The sequence below is a fragment of the Coturnix japonica genome, chromosome 22 (genome assembly GCF_054131305.1).
Source record: "Coturnix japonica strain WE chromosome 22, WE-NBRP24, whole genome shotgun sequence".
In the NCBI taxonomy this organism is placed as follows: domain Eukaryota; kingdom Metazoa; phylum Chordata; class Aves; order Galliformes; family Phasianidae; genus Coturnix; species Coturnix japonica.
In genome coordinates this window covers 6,559,883-6,578,577 of record NC_140684.1, presented here as the reverse complement: position 1 = coordinate 6,578,577, position 18,695 = coordinate 6,559,883, and the positions used below count along the sequence as shown (strand labels likewise).

Here is an 18,695-nt window from a genome sequence, read left to right as displayed (position 1 = left end):
TGCACACGTATGTTCAGCAAGCTCTGAAGACAAGAAACTTCCTTGAAGAAAATCCTGTTTCTAGAGCTGTTACTGCACAGCGTTACACGTGAGTGAACTTGCAAGGAGGATCAGCTGTGAATTCCCACCGGGACTAACAATAAATGGAGACAGACAAGGTCATGCTGACCGGGCTGTGAGCACTGATGGAGCTGTGGGTGTCCCTGTGCATTGCAGCCAATGGGACCAGATGGCCTCTGGGGGTCCCTTCCAACTCCATCCATTCTATGATTTAATCCTTTGTCTTTTTTAGAGCAAAGGCTGTTGGGGATAGTTGACAGAGCACCAAAGCATTAAGCTGGGTTCCTTCAGGACCTCTCCTGGCTCCTCATAGCATGAGCAGCCCAAGGGATGATGTTGTGCTCAGGAGTTCTATGTGTAAGTATGTAAGTATGCTGGCAGCTGCTGAAACATAGGTTGTAAGTTGTTCTCTGCCATCCAGCCTTAATCCAAATGCTGCTAGAGATGAACTGCCTGATGGAAGGAGAGATCTGCAGCAGGGAGCCACAGGAGTGTGTTAAACCCTTTAGGGTCTGTCTGCCTTTAACCAGTGACTTCAGAACTTGATATTTGAGCTCACCAACATCCTGGAAGATCCCTGAGACTTTGTGTGGACAAAGGTTTCTTTGTGGCCTCTGCTTGACTCGAGCAGTCCTCCTCCTTGCCAGCAGCTCGGGTGTGATGCACTGACCTTGAGGTGCCCATTAGTGCTGAGAGTAGTTCAGCTAAATGCATGGCAGAAATGCTAAGAACCACGGTGCAGAGTTGCTGGGTTTGGATCTCTGTTCAGCGCTGATGCAGGCAGTGTTCCTGTCCATCAGCACTCTTGATTCCTTGCTTTGCATCTCCAGGTGACTCAGACAACTTGCTTTGTGTTCCTGGGTCTCGGTTTTCACCTTTACAAAAGGGCTTTTGAAGTGCTGTGACCTTGGTGGAGGTTTCCTAACCTGCAGGGCTTCCCAGCAGAAGCAATATCCCCTGTCCATCCTTTTAAACCCCATATAAACAAGATCACTATCTAGCTGGTCTAAGTGGGTAAGAAACGGGAGGATGTTCATCCTAAGGCTGGATTCTGGTTCCTGCTGTTCCTTGCTCTTTGCTGAGCAGCTGAGGCCGGGTTGCTGCCCGGTTGGTCCATCTGTGTGTGCTACAGGAGCTGCTGATCGCCTCTGATTGCTGCCCAGCTGCCTGGGGGAGGCCGTGATTGCACTGCGGACACCTGAGGCTTTCCTTTCACAGGGGGAGAAGCAGTTGAGGCAGTAAGTTGGTGTGGGTGCAGTGAGAGAAGCGCTGGGAACGGGATGGAGCTGCTGGATTCCTCCCAGGTAAGTCTCAATACAGTGGTGGTCATACAGTGGTGGTCATGGTGTGCTGGGCAGGGGGCTTGTCCCCGGTTAGACGTTTGTACGGGTGGCAAAGCTGGGTCCCAGAAGTGTTTTGGGAAGGTGGGCTTTTGTAGGCTGAGAGCTCGGCTGAATGCAGCCGGGACTGGCTGAGCACTTTGAGCCTGAAAGCTTGCTCATGTTGGTTAAGCTTTGGGGGAGGGAGGGAGCAGCTCGGAGGGGATGCTTTGCCAGGCGATCCCTAGCGAAACCGGACTGGTAAATACCTAGAAATGGGGGGAAATGTGTTAATTTAGATGTCCGTAGCTTCTGCAAGGAGCACATTTGGTGCTCCCCACGGTGCCACCAGGGGACGCCATAGCCCGGTTGTTGCTCCGGGAGTTGGAATTATTTATGCTGTTTTATTGTGCATGAACAAAACGGTCTGTAGGAACACGGGGAGCCTTCAGCAATGGAGGTGTCCCGGCAGTGCCCATCGTGGCCGTGTGCTCACACAAGGTGTGGAGCTGTCTGTATGGTTCGTGTCTGGATGGGCACAGATGGGATCAGTTTGAAGCAGTTTTGCAGCAGAAAAACTCTGCCCGGATGTGATTGTGAATGTCCAGAGCAAACAAGTGACCACAGTGCAGTGCAAAGCCCTGGCATAGTAAGTGGCCATCGTCATCTCCAATGCTGGGTGCAGCTGGAGGCCAGCAGGGGCCCCGCTGTTGATTAGAGCAGACAGAAAAAGGTTGTGCTTGAGCTCAGTGATTGCAAGGAGTCCCCGTTGTCTGGGGCTGTTTGGAGCCCAGCGCTGCTCAGGTTCACTGCCCCTCCTTGCAGGGGCAGCACAGTGTCAGGACAGGCAATGATCCCCTGGCACAGCTGCCCTGAGAAAGTCAAAGTACTTAAAGAAGCTTTTCCCTGTTGCTGAGTAATTGGGATCTGAGCAGACTGAGTGGCTGAGTATGAACAATGAATAATGCAACCCTGAGTCGATGCGCCAGCTACTGCAGCATCAGGATTTCCCTTCAACTCATTGGTGACTTCATAGCAGGAGGTAGAGCTAAATCTGAGCTTGAACTCGTTGTGGAAATCCAGACTCTGTTATTGGGCCACAATTGGTGAGTTGGAGAGGATGTGGTGGAGCTCTCAGGGGACAGAGTTCTGTACACAGGGGGCTTCTCCCATGACTGGGTTCTCCAGGTCCCATTTATTGCTGTGCTGGTCTGGCTGCCTGCAGGAGTCTCTGAACTGTGCTGGGTTAGAGCCGAGTGGTCTCTGTTGGCGTGCAGGGAGCATCAGCTTTTGTTCTTGATGTGAGTCTGGGGGTAGCACAACATGGCTGTTATTTCTGGCCAGGTTTCCTGAGAGCAACTTGCAGGTGTTCCCCTGAGAGCTGCTGCATCACAGAACCATTCAGGTTGGAAATGAGCTCTCAGGTCCCCCAGTCCAACCACAGCCCTCAGTGCCTCATCCCCATGGTTAACACCAACCAGGGTTGGGGATCCCATTGCCTCCTTAGGCAGCTGTGCCAATGCATTCCTAATATCCAGTCTGTGCTGAAACAGCCCATGAGGTGGGGTCTGTCTGTCTGTCTGGGGGCTTCCTGGTGATGCTGGCTGCTTCCAGCTTCTCCCAGCAGGATTTCATGTGACGCACAGCTTTGCCAATAAAGCGCAATGAGGATTGCAAAACCAGAGGGTCCCTCGTTGCCAAAAGGTTTTGCGAAACACTCCTCCGTGGAGCTCTGTGTGTGCTGGAGAAGAGGGTGCTTTGTTCATTGTTCTGTCGGTCCAAAATAGGTCACTTCCAACCACAAGCATCTGAGGGTTTTGTTGCTGCTGAAGTGAACGCAACCTTCAACATGCCTGAGAGCAAACCCATTCCTGGAAATGGGAAGAGCTCCATTAAACTGACTGTCAGTCCCTCACGTCACTCAGGCTTCAACATTAGGAGCGTGCTGAGCGTGAGCATAGACTGCTGTTCCTCCTGGCAAGGAAAGTGTTTGTTTCTGCTTATTAGTTTGTTTTAACCTTCTGGGAGGAGATGCTGAGGATAAGTTGGGGAAATTTAATGTCTCATACTTCCAGAGGTGCTGAAACCAGAGGGTGAATCACCATTGCCCATGGGAAGGCACACTTGTGTGGTACCAGCACAGTGTCTAAACAGGGCCATTCTAGAGACTGACATAAAGAGAAAGCAAAGCAACTGATTTATTTACTACCAAAAAGCTCCCCAGCAGCGGTAGAGAGAGCAGTTAAGATCTCCAGTGTCTTTGGGTTGGCTCAGGATGTACGTTTGGGGGTATTTTGCCTTCCTCTTCCTCTTCCTCTTCCTCTTCCTCTTCCTCTTCCTCTTCCTCTTCCTCTTCCTCTTCCTCTTCCTCTTCCTCTTCCTCTTCCTCTTCCTCTTCCTCTTCCTCTTCCTCTTCCTCTTCCTCTTCCTCTTCCTCTTCCTCCTCCTTTTTGCCTGTCACAGTTTGGACAGATGCTGGTGCGGGATGCCCTGTTGTGATGCATGACCCAACCAAGGTGATTCCCAAACTGCTTAGGCCGCACTCTCCCTCACCCACTGCAGCAATTCACTGTGACTGTGTTTCAAAGCAGGCAGCAACAAAGAAAAAAGGGAAGGAAAAACAACAGTAGAACCTCTCACCTTGTACAAACGTCGTGTTCTTGATCGCTTGGTGCTCAGGGATGGCAGTTTGTGTGTATTTCTATTAAAATTCATGGCACACAATGAAAACCGTGGCGAGGCTGACTGCTGTTCATGAAGAATTTAAGGCTGCTGTTGCTAGTTGGGAAATGCCTTGAGAGGGATGCATCAAGAGAAGGCAGTTCTGAATAAGCACCGCCGTCTCTCTGCAGTTGGGGTTTTGTAATAAAGGAATCAGCTCTGCAGTTCTGGCTCAGTGAGCTCAGGGAAGGGTGAGGCTGATGGAGACCCTGAGGTGGGTTATTGAAGACCTACACATGCCTCGTGCTTTGAGTCCAAAATGGGGATAAGACCCTCTGCCCTATGGTCGAGAAGAGAGGAAGAGCCCCTGCTGGGGATGGGGTGGATAAAAGCAGCATGGAGCAGTGTTGGTGTGAGGCTCTGTGGTTGTTTTATGGCAGTTGTGCATCTCTCTGCACCAATTTTGGTAAAGGAGTGGTTCTAAATTGGAAAAGTTTCTTGGGGGTGTCAAGGTTAATACAATTGCCCTGGCTGGCAAGGTAGAAAGGCAGGGTCTGATGTACCCCACGTGCTGTGGGTGAAAGCTGTTGATGCTCACTGCTCTGCACTGTAGCTTGAATCCCAAATAAGGTGCTTCCAAACCTTCTCTGCAGGAGCAGCTGGAATTCAAAGCACTCCTGGATTATTTCCATACCAAAGGTTATAGCAAAGAGGAAGAGCAGCAGCATTTAGCTTTGATTTGATCTCTTTTTTCTCGTACCTTTTAAGAATCAAACTTTCCCTCCCTCCTTAGTACCCATCCTTCCATTTATCTCTTATCTGCAGGCAGCCCGCCTCACTCTTGTGCTCGCATTGGAAATGGGGCTGGTTGTGACGATGGTTGCCTTGATAGTGAGGACCAGAAGGTGCCTGGTAGTGGAGCTTTCTGATTCTTTTGTGGCTCCTTCCTTCTATTTATAGCCAGGGCAATCCTGCTCAACAGCAGGGGGAAGTCTGGGGTGGCTGTGGATTGATGTTCCAATGCCTGATGTGCCCCGAAATGTCCATGAATGTCAATGCACGTTGACAAAAGAGTTATGCTGGAGCTCTGAGCTCTGCTCAGGGTCACCTGAAATTCCTTTGAAGTGCTTTGCCTCTTCTGTGCTCAGCATAGGCTACTTATTGACCTGCTCCCACTGGGGATATTTGGTGTAAGGCCTGAGACTGTTGGGTCTTGGGATGTCTCATCTGATCCTCCATGTAGCGGTTTTCCCTGGGTCTACAAGATGTAACAACCTTATCTTCTTGCTGAGGAAAGTAAGCTCTTTGCTGAAGATGCATCGGCTTTAGATTAGGGCTGAGAAGACTAACTAGGGAAGAGGTGATTGTGTTTGGTCAGCCCTGCTGCCATCTGGTGCTCAGGGGAGCTGTGTTCTCATGTCTCCTTACAGAGACTTCTGGGCACTCTATATGTTTTGATTTGCAGCTCGTCTGCACAGCTTATCTTTTGAAAATGGCTGTGAAACAAAGTTCAGAGGCTGAAGAGCCCAAATCCCTCAGGGAAGGGATGTCAGATGTGTACTCAGCTTGGTCTTCCAATTCCCAGCCCTAAACTTTCACTGTTTACGTGTGCAGGGAGCTGGACTATCCATCTGTGTCAGCTTCAGCTGCTCGGATGCTTCCTTGAGAGATCTGCTGCTTCTTTCCTGCCTTCTCTAGCAAGACTGAGCTCTTATTGTCTTGTTCCATCTCTTTGAGGGCATCTTCCTTTAACAAACACATTGGCTGCATGGTTTAGACATCTCAGGGAATATTTTAAGCTGCTTCTGCCCTCCTTGCCTTCCTGAGAAGGTAATATTTTATGCCATAGACTGGCTCAAAGGTGGATCAGCAGCTACCAGCCCTGCATTGAGCTGGGAATGGGGCTCTTGGCTTCAGCACTGGGTTGGAAATGGGAAAACCCTCAATCCTACCAAAAGTTTTCACTCTCCAATGGGGAAGGGAGGGAGAAGGGAAGTGCTGGTCGGAGCAGGTTCATTGGGAAGGCTGAAATCAGAGCTGCGTTCACAGGGCACTGGAGTGATGATGGATGGCACTGAATGGGTATGAGGTGGTTTTGCAGATACACACATATAATAACCACAGCATGGATTTGGTCTTGTAAGGCCTCTGGGTGCTTTGCTGCAGCAGGAGGGAAGGAGCACAGCAAACTGGTCCTTGGAGTGCTCTGCAAATCCCACTTTGAGCATTGCTGTGTCGTCTGCCAGGAGCACAGCATGGATGGATCTCTGGATTAGGTCAGCCTGACTTGCACTGCTGTGTTCTACCCAAGTGACCCCAAAGCATTTGATTATTTCAATGAAATGAAATTGAATTTCGCTGCTGATGCGTTGCCTGCTGCAAGCTGTTGTTTATTCCCGGGGGAGGAAGGCATAAGGAGATGTGATATTAAAGAGAAACACGGCATTGTGTCAACTGCAGCTGAGTTGCTTTGAGTCGCTTTGTCACAGGGAGCCAACAAGTAAAACAACCTTTCCCAAATCAGAAAACTTTCCTTGCACAAGCTCAACTTTGATTTACAGCTGGTTTTGAAATAGCAACTTTTCACTCTATGATGGAAAAAAAAAACATAGAGTGGTTTCAGCCTCACCCTGGCCAGGAAATTTTGGATTCAGGTCAGTTCTACACCATGGCTTGAGAGGTTTGAACTGCAGACACAAAAAGCTTCATCTGTTCCTGCTCAGGAGATGGATCTTTTCTGGTTCATGGACAGAGAGGAGGTGGCCATGTTGGATCTCAGCTTCGCCCTGAGCTTTGGGACCTTAATGCAACCCAAACCAGGGGTCTCATTACTGCCTGAAAGTGCTGTCCCAGGCTCTTCTGTCGACAGAACGGTGTGTATGTAGATATATATACATATAAATGCATATAATAGCTCTAAGAAAGTTAAAATGAGGAGGGTCAAGCTTGTATTTTGCATTTGACCCAAGGCTGTGCTGTTGTGCTGTGCAGTGTGGATCTTGTTCCTCATAACTGAGAGTTTAAGCCCAAATTTTCTGTTTTCTCCAATACCCTGAAAATAATTTTTCATCCCCGGTAAAGCCCCTGATGGCAACACAGCTTAATGGAAACACAGACAGTCAATGGGCGCGCACAATCCAAATGGGAGATGAAATTATGAGGATTTATTTATTACCCACCCTTCCCATCTGCACTTATTTTCCTTTCAGGCACCATTGAAAAACAGGTAACTGAGCCTAGACCTTGTACATTATGATTACTTTAATCCTGGAGAGCTGCGTATTCCCAGCCTTTGTGGGATGTGACCTTCGGGCTGTAACCTTGCTCATCCCCAAGCCTTCTCCCCATGCTTGCCCAGCCCCTGCCCCACACCAAGCCAGGAGTCTCTGCTCACTGAGTGAGAGCACTTAAGCAGCTTTGCACAAATAGGATTTGCATCAGTTTGTTTCTGACAAACAGCCGCTGAGCTCAGCCCCTCCTGTGCCCTCCCTGCAGGCTGAGTGGTGGTGGAGATGTCTGTCCTATAACAAAAGGCAGCCTGAGCCCCCCCAGCAATCAGTGGGTGCCTTTGGGAAGGTAATTTGATCAGCATTGCTTCCTCTGGTGCTGAGATTTGATGAGTTTGGTGCTGGTGGTGTTTGAAGCTCTCTGAAGCCACCAGTCCAAACTGGGAATGGCTGGACATGCTTTGTCCTTGGTGCAATATGAGTTAAGTCTTTGGTGGCTTTGTGGCTCCGTATTGTCCCCCAGAACCACCTCAGCACTGTGATGAACGTTTCTCACCCTGAGAAACAGCGGAGGAAATAAATGGAGCGTGTCAGCCAGAGCCACGCGCTCAATGGGCTCAGTGGAAGAAGCTCCCATGATGATGGATGGCCCCGTGTCCAGAATCTCAGCACGGTGGGAGCTGAGCTGGTGGGATGGATGGGGCTGACTGCTCCAAACCATCTGTCTCCGTGCAGTGCTGGGAAGCGTTTGGAAAGGTTCGAGCTCAAGCTTGCCAAAACGCCCTACAAGCATTGGGGTGGCTCAGGGGGGTCAAATCAATAGAGAATGGCCCAAGGACGAGCACCGGGTGTAAACAGAGTGCCTGGAAGGAATGAAAGACATCAGCATCACAGGGATGTGCTCATGTCCCATTGCAGGGACAGGGAGGTGACGTGGATCAGGCGTGGAGCAGCCTTATGGAAAAACACCAGCATGCAGCCCAGGGGTTCTGACCTATTGAATTGGCCATTCCTCTGCAGAAAATCTTACCAGCACCAAGGGATGACTCCCCATTAAAATGCTCATTGATTATTTCTATCCAGCGAAGCGAGGCTATAGTTTTCCCAGTGGACCAAAGTGCAGACAAGTATCCAAGCTGCTTCAATCCTGCCTATTTGTAAAGAGCTGGAGGGAAAGGAGAGGGTGGTTTGGGAGATGTCTCCATGCAAACATCCAGCGAGCCCTGCTGGCAGCTCCAACCTCTTGCTAAACAACTTCTGGACCCTGTGTAAACAGTCTTCTGCTTTTATAAACACAGCATCCAGATCGTGGAGTGGAAAAAAGCCGAAGCCATCACGTGAAGGGGAGATGTATTGCTTCCGGCAGCTTAAGTATTTTTATGTTCTCTCGGGGTTAAGGGTTTGAGTATGGACATATTTTTGCCTGAGAAATGTGGGACTGGAGAGGTGGCAATGGAGGGAACAAACACCTGGGAGTGGAGCATGAAGGATGGTGGGAGCAGCTCTTGGCACCTTCAGACAGTGAGGGTGAGGAGGAGGAGGAAGGCTCCCCTCTGGATTGCACCAATGTTGCTGCCTTTGTGCTCCCTTTGCTGTGGGAGATGGAGGCAGGGATGTATTTTTCATCTTTTTTGTTTGCCTTTTCTACTTGAAACCGATCATGGAGAGAACAGATTCGAGGTGTACAGGGGAAACATCATCCATTGCCTGGAGGAAATGTACTGCATCTGTGCGAGATTCTTTTATTTCTCCTCAGAAGCTGCTCTGAGTACGTGTAATGTTTCTTTATAATTGTATTGCCCCATTTATCCTGAGTTGGGTTTTGTCCACAATTACATCTTTCTGTGCTCTATCAGCCTTGTTTCACTGCTGTCATCCCTGAACTGAACGAAGCTTGGGATGTAGGTAGATGTTTGTTCTTCTGAACAGATACGTTTTCATTTGGGCCTTTCTCCTCTTTGGGTCAGGTGCTCTTTGGGTCAGGTTCTCCTCTGGCTGGGCTTGATGGTGTCTGAAAGCGCAGCTGCTTTTTTAAGTAAGTGACCAAATCTCATTAACTCTGGGATCCCTTTAAATGCCATCTTGAAAGCAGTATTTCAGATAGCCAGCTTAGCCTTCCCCACGCGGCGCTAACCCAACTCTGGTAGTGACATTTAAGATTAATCTGAACTATCCCATCCCCAGTGAGGACACCATGTGCTGTCATCTGAAGTGCAGCTCTGTGAGCTCCAACAGCAGAGCAAAGAAACCCGTGGATCTGCAAGGGGGGGAGTTGATGCCAGGCTGTGGGGTTCTGGGTGATGGGAAGGGCTTATAGCATTGGGCTGCTGGCTGTGGATGTGTCCTGGCTCTGGTGTGATGCCTTGAGTGGTTTTGCTTTCATTTTGATGTAAAAGCAAGAATGTTCTTAAATTTGACATTGGTAGGAGAAGAGAAACCGTCTCCTTCTGCACTCGTGTTCTGAAGTTACTTCATTGTAGAGCTGTGGATTTTTCTAACACATTCTCTATATTAATATATATTAAGTGGTCAGAACTGTGTCAAATAGGAAACAACACAAAAAGAGCCAATTCCACCCGTGGTCATTGATTTGCAGTTTGCACACATCTGCTCTCAGAAAGAAAAGCTCATTGGCTGCGGATCCAATGACTTTTGCAGAACATTTGGTTGGTCCAAGAGCTGCAGAGAAGGTTGTTCAGCCCATGAACACCACAGGGATGGGCCAGGTTGCAATACTTGAGCTCTGGGTTTGCTCCATTTGTGCATGGAGAACGGTGCCTGCTGCAGTGTGCACTGGGGTGAGGCCGGGTCCCTTCCACGGCTGCTTTGTGTCGGTGTAATGAGAGAATGTGCTGCGCTCTCAGTGGCTCCTTTTTTTTTCTTGCTGTCTTTGTTCTGTGCTATAAATAAGCGTGATCAGGAGCAGCAGATAAACAATCCGCCCTGCTGACAGGAGTGTCGTAAGTGCAAAGGTTGTGCTTTATTTATTTACTCTGGACCGTGGTTGCTGTGCAAAGCCACCTCCTCCTGCCAGGGCTCTAGATGCAGGAGATCCATAGGGTTGGTTGGGTTGGAGGGGATCTCGTAGCCAACCCTATGCCATGGGCTGAGTGCCCCCACCACCACATCAGGCTGCTTAGGGCTCCATCCAGCCTAACCTTGCCATCCCCATGCCTGTAAATCTGTGGCTTCTTGTAGGGGTTTGGCCCAAGCAGCCTCTTTGTGAGGAAAATTGAGTGGTCCCATCCCATTCTGTGATTCTGATTCTGTGATCCCACTGACTTCATGGCACAGCACCAGGCCTGCAGCGATGCTCCTTCAGTAGGTTTTCCAACATGGGATCCCCTGAATCACCATTCAACCAAACCTGGTGGTTTCTACAGCCATAGAATCACAGAATGGTTTGAGTTGGAAGGGACCCCCAAAGCCCATCTGGTTCCACTACCTGCAGCGCACAGGGACACCCACAGCTCCACCAGGTGCTCAGAGCCCTCCAGCCTGACCTTGGGGGTCTGCAGGGATGGGGCACCACCCCTTCTTTGGGTACATCTTGTATGCTTCATTTTATGGCTTGCTTTTATGTACCTGGAGCAGTGAAAGGTAGATTTTTATCTTGTGACAGCAGTAAAAGATGCAGCTCATGAGAAAGTGTTGGGTTTGGCTTTGAGGGCAATGCAGCACAGCTCTGCACGACAGAGCCAAACCCTACTGAGGTCTACAGGGCTTTGCACTTTTCTTATGGTATGGAAATGAATTCCAGTGGTTGGCCTTTGGGGTTTGAACACAGCTGTGCAGCCATTTGGTTATGGAGGAGGGCTGCCCTTTATTCATCAGCACAATGAACTCTGTGTGTGTTTGTGGACGGGATGCAAAGGAGGCACAAAAGGATGCAAAGCTGCTGCAGGGTTACCTCTGCTACAGCTGCGAGATGCCCCATAGCATCTTCCACACTGCTTGGCCCGGTATTGTGTGCTCAGCTCCAGCCCAGCAGCAGCGTGGGGCTGGCTGCATGCAGTTTTTGGCTGGAAAACAGCACCTTGCACCTGGAGAAGCTCTGAAGCTGCTGTTGTGGCCATTCAAGCTTGTTCCTCCCAGGTATTTCTTGAGACATCCGTATGCTGTAGATAGTGAGTATTGCTCGTTCGCTGCTGTCCTTATCCAGGAGCTTTTAATCCGTGCTCGAAAAGAAGGGAAGATAAGAAGCGACTGGATATTGGAAGGGAGCTGCTGGCAGGAGCAGCGAGCGATTGGAGGGGGGCTGGGAAGTGACAGCAGGGGGGTGAGTTTCGGGGGTTGTGATGGGGTGGAGCAGCCGTGGAGCCGTGCCTCCGCTTGGAGGTCCCTCGGAGGATCCCCCTCCGGTTGCATCCCCAGCTCCGCAGGGCGAGAAGAAGAGGAGGAGGAGGCGAAGGAGGAGGAAGGAAGAGCCCCGTCCGGCTCCAGCTTCCTCCGCAAGCCCTGCCTCGGTGCTGGGTGCCCGCCCCCGGCCCTCCCCCGGCTCTCCCCGCCGCACGCACCCCCGCAGCCGCCCGAGCGGAGCCGCTTCCTCGGGGGGAGCCCCGTGCAACAGTTGCCCCGCATCGCGGCCGGGAGAGGATCCCTGTCGGCACCGGGAGGAGGAGAACGAAGAGACTCCGAGGGCAGGGGGAGAACCGCACGGAGCCGCCGCCGCCGCCCGGTACCGGGGCAGGAGCCCCGCTCGTACCGCGCCGGAGGGATGGAGCGGAGCGGCGGGGACGTGGGGCGGCTCCGCATCGCCGGGCTCCGCCGTTCTCTTCTCCGACTACAAGAGAGGAGCAGCCCCGCCGCCGGGCACCCACCGCCCTGCTGAGCTGCGAGCCCCGTCCTGAATCCCAACCCCTCGTGCATCTCCCAACTCCTTCTGCATCCCCCTAAATCCATTTGTCATCCTCTTTATGTATCGACCTGGACTCCCTCTGCATCTCCTTACACCCATTCTTCACCCCCTTTTTGCCTTCCCCTAAACTCCTGCATCCCCCTAAACCTGTTCTTCATTCCCTTTCTGCATCCCCCCAAACCCCTTGTGCTCTCCCATCCTCTACTTCAACCTCTTGTGCACTTCATAAGCCCCTTTTGTAACCCCTTTTGCATCTCATACTCCTTCTATATCCCTGTCTCCCTAAACCCCTTCTGCATCCCCTTTGTGCATTCCCCCAAACCCTTTGTGCGCCCCCACATCCCCTTCTGCCACCTTCTTTGCACTCCCAAACCCCTTCAGCATCCCCTTTTGTCCACCCCAAGACCCCTCGTGCACACCCCCATCCCCTTCTGCATCCTGCTGCACACACCCAGACCCACTGTGCATCTCCTCCATCCCTTTCTGCAACCCCCTATGTGCTCATAACCCCCTTCTTCATCCCCTCTGTGCCTCCACCTTCTACCCCACCGTGTGTTTGCCAGCCCCAAGCCCTCACCTTTGCATGCAGCCCCAAGGCTGTAGGATCAGCTCACCATGGGCACCAAGCAGACCAAGGGCTGCCAGCCGGGCAGCGCCGGGGAGAGCCCCCCAGCACATCACCGCAAGAAAACATCCCCCAGGGAAAGGGGTGATTTCCTCACCTCGTTGGTGGTGAAATCGGGTGAGAAGTTCGGGAAGGGGACCAGCAGCCTCCCCCCGTATCACCGGAGGATCTGCATGATCCAGGACATGCTGGGGCTGGTGAAGCAGGGCAAGCAGGAGGAGGCCACCGAGCTGCTCAGGCACCTGCGGCAGGTGAGGATGCACATGTTTCTCCATTGGGGGGCTGCCTGCTTGGGGTGGGGAGAAGCTGATTTAGGGTTGTCCTCTTGGGTGCGTTTCTCTCCCTCCCTTTGCTGCTTGCGCTTTCCAGCACAGCCAACTCATGGAGGTTCCCACCCAACTTTCCTAAAGTTCTCTGGTTTGAGGCAGCCCTGCAGAGCTGGGAGGCAATCAGAGCCAGCAGCGTTGGAGAATCAGCTTTTTTCTTCCAGGCTTAACGATGCCAACAGTTGGCAGTTGGCTTTTTTATCGCATTGTTTTCAATGCGTTGCTTGGTGCAGTTTTGCTTGCGTTGGCCGGGGCTGGTAGGAGCAGGGGGTGAATTGCTCTGAGCCCAAGACCCTTCCCCTTGGAATCCTGCTTGAGCTGGGCGTTAGCTGAGGAGCAGCGCTACGGAAAGTTGATCTGAGCAAACAGAGCTGTGCTGTGCTGCATCCAGCAAATTACCATGTAACCATTTCTGCTGATAGAAGGCGATAACAAGATACAAGTGCTGGGCTCTGGGGCATGCTGGGCTTTGAGAAACTGCGCGTTTTGCATGCAAACAGGCAGCAGACTGAGCTGCATTTCTCTCTGTCCAGATCCCCAGGGCTCAGCACAACCCGTTCTACCAGCTGAGGAGTGCTCTGCTCCTCGCTGGGCATCAGGAGCAGCTCCCTGCCCCATGGCTCTGCTCTGTGTCAGCCTGTCCACATCAAGCACAGCTGCTCCAGGGTCCCATGTGGTTCTTGTTTTGGTGCTGGTGTTTTGCTTTTTGCATTTTTTCACCCCGTTTTCTGGTCCCGTTAACTTTTTTTTTTCTGCAAGCAGTTCTAGATGACCTCATTTAGTGGTTGGCAACCCTACAGCAGAGGGTTGAAGCTGGATGATATTTAAGATCCCTTCCAACCCAAGGCCATTCTATTCAGTTTCTATTCCATATATCACTGAGCTCACATCCCTGACCCCATCACCTGTCCCATCCTGAGGCACGTTTCCATTCACTGCATCCCATTGGTACCCATGACTTAATGCCAGCCTTGGGGCAGCCCAGCTGAGAAACCCAAATGGTTTCTTCTCTTTCTGTGTACCTTAAGGGAATAGCTCTGAACCTCACTGCTGGTTTAGGATGAGTCTGCCCTCACCCCATTTGACAGCAGTTCCGTGCCCTAAAGTTCCACCACCTCTTCCATGCCAAAGCTTCATCCTTTTAGAATGGTGCTAATTTTAGAGGGCGTTTGTATCACACCTGGCTTCCCCCCACAAAAAAATCACCTGTGTAATGACATGATTTACTCCATATTCTCTCTGCTTCAGGTCCAGGTTTTTCCCATTGTGTGTCTTGGGGAAAAAGAAAAGGAGTTTCCAGTTAGAAATGCATTGAAAAATGGCAGCGATGAACCTGTTACGTTCAGCTCAGTCTTTGTGCACGAGTGGTTCTGAAGAGCTCCCACTGATAAAATAGATCTTAGAGTGTCAAAATAGGGAACGCTCTGTCCTAGATACTATAATAGAGCTGAAGCACATTGTAATGAGGCAGCGTTATTCCTCGCCTCCAGGTAGCAGCTGTGGGATGCCCCCACCGAGCGGATCCTGGTGCCGTGGGCTGTGTAGAGCTGCCTCTGGCTGTAGGGATGATGGTGAAGCTGTGAAATTGGGTTTTTTTTCCAGCAAACCGAGTGACTTAGTGCTCTCAATTGCATCGAGGCTGTTGTTTTAGGTCACTGGGAGCTTTTCCAATTGATTTCATCAAGCTTTGAAGTGAGCTCAGCCTGCTAACGTGGGGGCAGGTGGCAGCATCCCTACCTCCTGGAGGTGCTCCATCCTTGTGTTGAGTGGGATGGGTGTGCTGGCAGGCAGAAGATGTTTGGTTTTCCTGGACTGAACTCCTTGCCCCATCCATGGGCTGCAAGAAGAGGCTTGCAGGAACCCCTCCTACCTGTCAGCTCCCCCAAAATTGGGTTCAATGATCAGCAAGAGGGCAGGGCAATGAAACCCTGCTTATGGCCACCTTGCCACCCACAGCAAAGGTTTTAGAATGCCGTGATCTCTGAGGTCCCTTCCAACCCAAGCCAGTTTTATTCTGCTTTTGCTCAGTCTGATGTATTGGTGGTTTCTTTGCTGGAGATCCCTCTTGTTATTTCCTCTGTGCTGGTAGTGCTGCCGTCTCCTCTAAGCCTGCAGGTCTACTCCAAACCCCAAGCCGCAGAATTAAAATCCCCTCCCTTAAAAACACTGTCCTTTGTGCTCTTTTGATGATGTGTGTTTTCTTGTAAGCCCTCCTCCCGTGCTGCACATAGTTTGCTTTTGGACAAACAAACTGGAGAGAAGTGGAAACACACTGGAACACTTTCATTGCAGTGAGGCCAACGCTTGGGGTGCGATGGCCACAAGAACCTCCCAGTCACTGGGATGGGGCTGCTGGTTTCTCATGGTGATAATCCTCCTGCTGGATCTAGTTACTCTGCTGCAAGGCACCTTCCTAGATTTACCTGTTGGCATCCTTTACTCAATAGGGTGGGGAGGCCCTGACTCTGCTGCCTGGTGCTGTGGGTGCCCCATCCCTGAAGGTACCCAAGACCACGGACGGGGCCCTGGGCAGCCTGAGCTGGTGGGGGGTGACCAGCCCAAGACTGGTCAGAACAGGGTGGGTTTTGAGGTCCCTTTCAACCTCATTCGTTCTATGAGCTTCTCTGGTTTCCCATAAGCAGTTGCCACGGGGAGATGGTGAAAAGTGGGTTAGTGGAGGTGTCAGCACTTGGGAAAACCTTGAATCCATTCTCTCACCCATCATTCTAGCCCCAGCAGCTCACACAAGTGGGAGAACTGTGCTGGTGGATGGCTGTGCCCATCACCCATTGTGGGAAATGATGGGCTTTTGTGTTACACAGAGCATCGCTTTGTGCTTTTTCTCTTTTTTTTGAAGCTCTCTTGGGTTTCGGTGGTTAAAGCAGCCAAGCGCTGTCAGTATATTAAATTCTGGGAGTGTCTCTCCTGCTGGGGAGAGGATTTGTAAAACAAAGCATGTTTTCCTCCTCTCGGCTGCCAAACGGATCGTTTTCCCAAGCGAAGTGCTGAGGCTCTTCCCAGCACATTACGTCTCACTCAAGGAATTTGCCATTGGTTTTGGCTCAGTGCACCGCTCTCACCAGGGCTCAGCCATCACCTGTGTGGGGCACAGAGGGGCTGGGAGTGAAATAAAAGGGGAGAACAGGGCAAAGCATTCCCAAAAAGCATCAGGAGGGAGAAGATGGATGGAAGCCTAATAGCAAGGTCCGAGGTGTGGCAAAGCTTTGTGAGTTGTGAGGTGGCTTCTTGCTGGCACTGTGGTGTTTGTAGGTTGCAAAAGGGTTGGGGAAAGGGATTAGAGACCCAAAAAGCTTTAGTCTGGAGGAATGAGATGGGGCTAAACGTCGTCTCGTGCCCACTGAGCCCTTCCCCTGCCCTGGGGCTTTGGGTCACGCTGGGGTTGGAGATTGCAGCCTTCCTTGGAGCAGGGCACGGGTGGCTTCAGAGATGTGTTTCAGTTGTGTGTTTATTGTTGGTTGTTCTAAGTGGTGTTTTTCTACTTAATTAGTCCATCCCCATCTGTTTTTTTGGTTGCATTTCACAGCTCTGCTCTTGGCTTGCAAAGGGAAGCTGGCACAGAAGCGCATCGGGATCATTTGTGGTGGGTCAGATTGTTCGCAGGTTATTTCCTTCCCCAATTGCCTTTTAGGGAGGCAGATGCTGTTGCATAGTATGGCTGCGTGTGATAAACTGGTCATGATTGTTGGGTGCTGGCAGGATGAAGGGGATGATTTTCAGCACCTTCTCTTCTAAGATTCAAACCAGCTGCCCTAAAGATGCCCCAGACACTTTAACACCAGCCTTGGAGCATGACTTCAGCCCCGTAGGTGCCACAATCGGTTGAATGTACCCACTTGGATGTGCCATGCTTACCCATGTCCCTATGTGAAAGCCTTTGGGACCATCCATCCTACAGCCCCTGGGATGCTGGCAGACCACATCAGTGTTGCTTCTGCCCTAGGAGTGCTGAGCACCAGGGACAGGAGGAGGAAGTTGGCAGCACTGGGCTGGGGACATTGTCACCAATGGCTGTGACACAGAGAGGTGGAAATTGGGCAACAGAGCCTGAGAGGCCCCCAAGCTCCGCACTGCTGCTTGGTTTCCTCTGGTTCCAGCTGCTGATGAAACCAGTGCTCCCTGCAGTTATTTTTAACCCTTAGGCTGCTGGAAGCATTGACAGCAGACGTTGATAGCTCTGGTCTCCTTGCTGTGCTCTGCTGCGTGCTGCTCTCTTGCACTGTCCTTTCTTTGCTTCCCATCGTGGTTCCTTCTGTTCTCTTCCCTTTCCCCATGGGATGTGTGGGTGGATGGATGCGTCCCGCTGTCTGCTCAACATCTGAGCAGCCCTGGTTTAATTAAAGCCCACTGAGGGGGCTCCTGCTGCTTGTACTAAGAGAAACGTGGGATTCTGAGATGCAGGGATGGATGGAGGGCAGATACAGTGCACTTATTGCTGGCTCAGTCCCACAACTCCCCGTGCCTCTGCAGCAGGATCAGGAAGCATGTGCACAGAATTCAGGGCATTGGGGGGACGCATTAATGCAACTCATGCATCTGATAAAATCTCAGTGTGTGATGAGTATTTAAGGCACTGGAGCTTGTCATCATAGAATCATTCAGGCTGGAAAAGACCTCTCGGGTCCCCACATCCAACCCCACCATGCCCACATCCCTCAGTGCCACATCTCTATGTGACAGTGACCTATTCAGGGACGGTGACCACACCACCTCCCTGGGCAGCTTCTTCAATAGCTTGTTTGAAACACACAGTTTAGAGTTAATGTCATTTTCACTCAACAATATATGCATATATATATGGATATGTATGTATGGGTACAAGGTTCCTGGTTCTGAGTGGTGCAGATTGAAATGTTGAAGGGTCCTTTTGGAAACTGGGAGGCTTTGAGAGCTCCCTATGAAAAGTGGTGTTAACCTGTTGCAGCTGTCACCTCCACCATCTCCTTCCCAATCAATGTACCTCTTATCTCAGGCAGTTTTCAGAGAAACCCTCATCTCAGCCGACCAAAATCACTGCTTTGCTATGGGGATCATTACCAACCTGTGTAAAGAGAATTATAGCCTGCTTGCCCGGCAAATTGAGCAGAGGGCTGTTTTAGTACAGGCTGTCCATGCAGGAGAGCTTTGGAGAGGAATTAAGAGCATTCATTGTGGCTTATTGCAGGTGTTGTGCTGTGCCTGCTGCTGTTGCCTTCTCTTGAATGCAGGGAGCTGGGTTGTGCTTTCCATCCTCTCTTCAGTTAAAAGCGATGTTTATAATCCAAATGTAGGATGCTCTTCAATGTGTTCAGTATTAGGAGCAGATCATCCCCAGGCTGGGTGATCTGAGGAGGTTGCAAGTATTGCTTATGGCACAGAGCTCATGTTGCAGTGGGTCTGGAAAAGACCCTGACCCAGCACTTGTTGGATGAATGTCCCTGGGTGTTCTGTTCCTGCCTGCAGCAGCTCTGCTGGGCTGTGAAATCACAGACTCCATTAAGGTTGGAAAGGACCATTAAGATGATCTGGTCCAACCCCAACCCATGCCCACCATGCCCCTCAGTGCCACAAGTGATTGAGACTGATGAGATTATTGCTGCCAGGCTGCCTTGTGCTGTAGGA

The 18,695-nt window shown here is 51.1% G+C and overlaps 1 protein-coding gene across 2 annotated transcripts in view; it reads left to right on the top strand.

Annotated features, from left to right (window-relative positions):
* The first annotated feature begins 1,262 nt into the window (after nucleotides 1–1,262).
* LRRC75A (leucine rich repeat containing 75A) overlaps nucleotides 1,263–18,695 on the top strand; it is a 54,878-nt gene continuing 37,445 nt past the window's right edge. The window contains exon 1 of one of the 2 annotated variants that reach the window (XM_085522288.1): nucleotides 1,263–1,364. In XM_085522288.1, the coding sequence (XP_085378414.1) occupies nucleotides 1,341–1,364 (24 nt within the window). In that variant the 5' untranslated portion in view covers nucleotides 1,263–1,340. Of the gene's footprint in view, nucleotides 1,365–11,268; nucleotides 13,002–18,695 lie in introns of those variants that run through there. The other variant, XM_015880963.3, reaches the window with a different exon arrangement.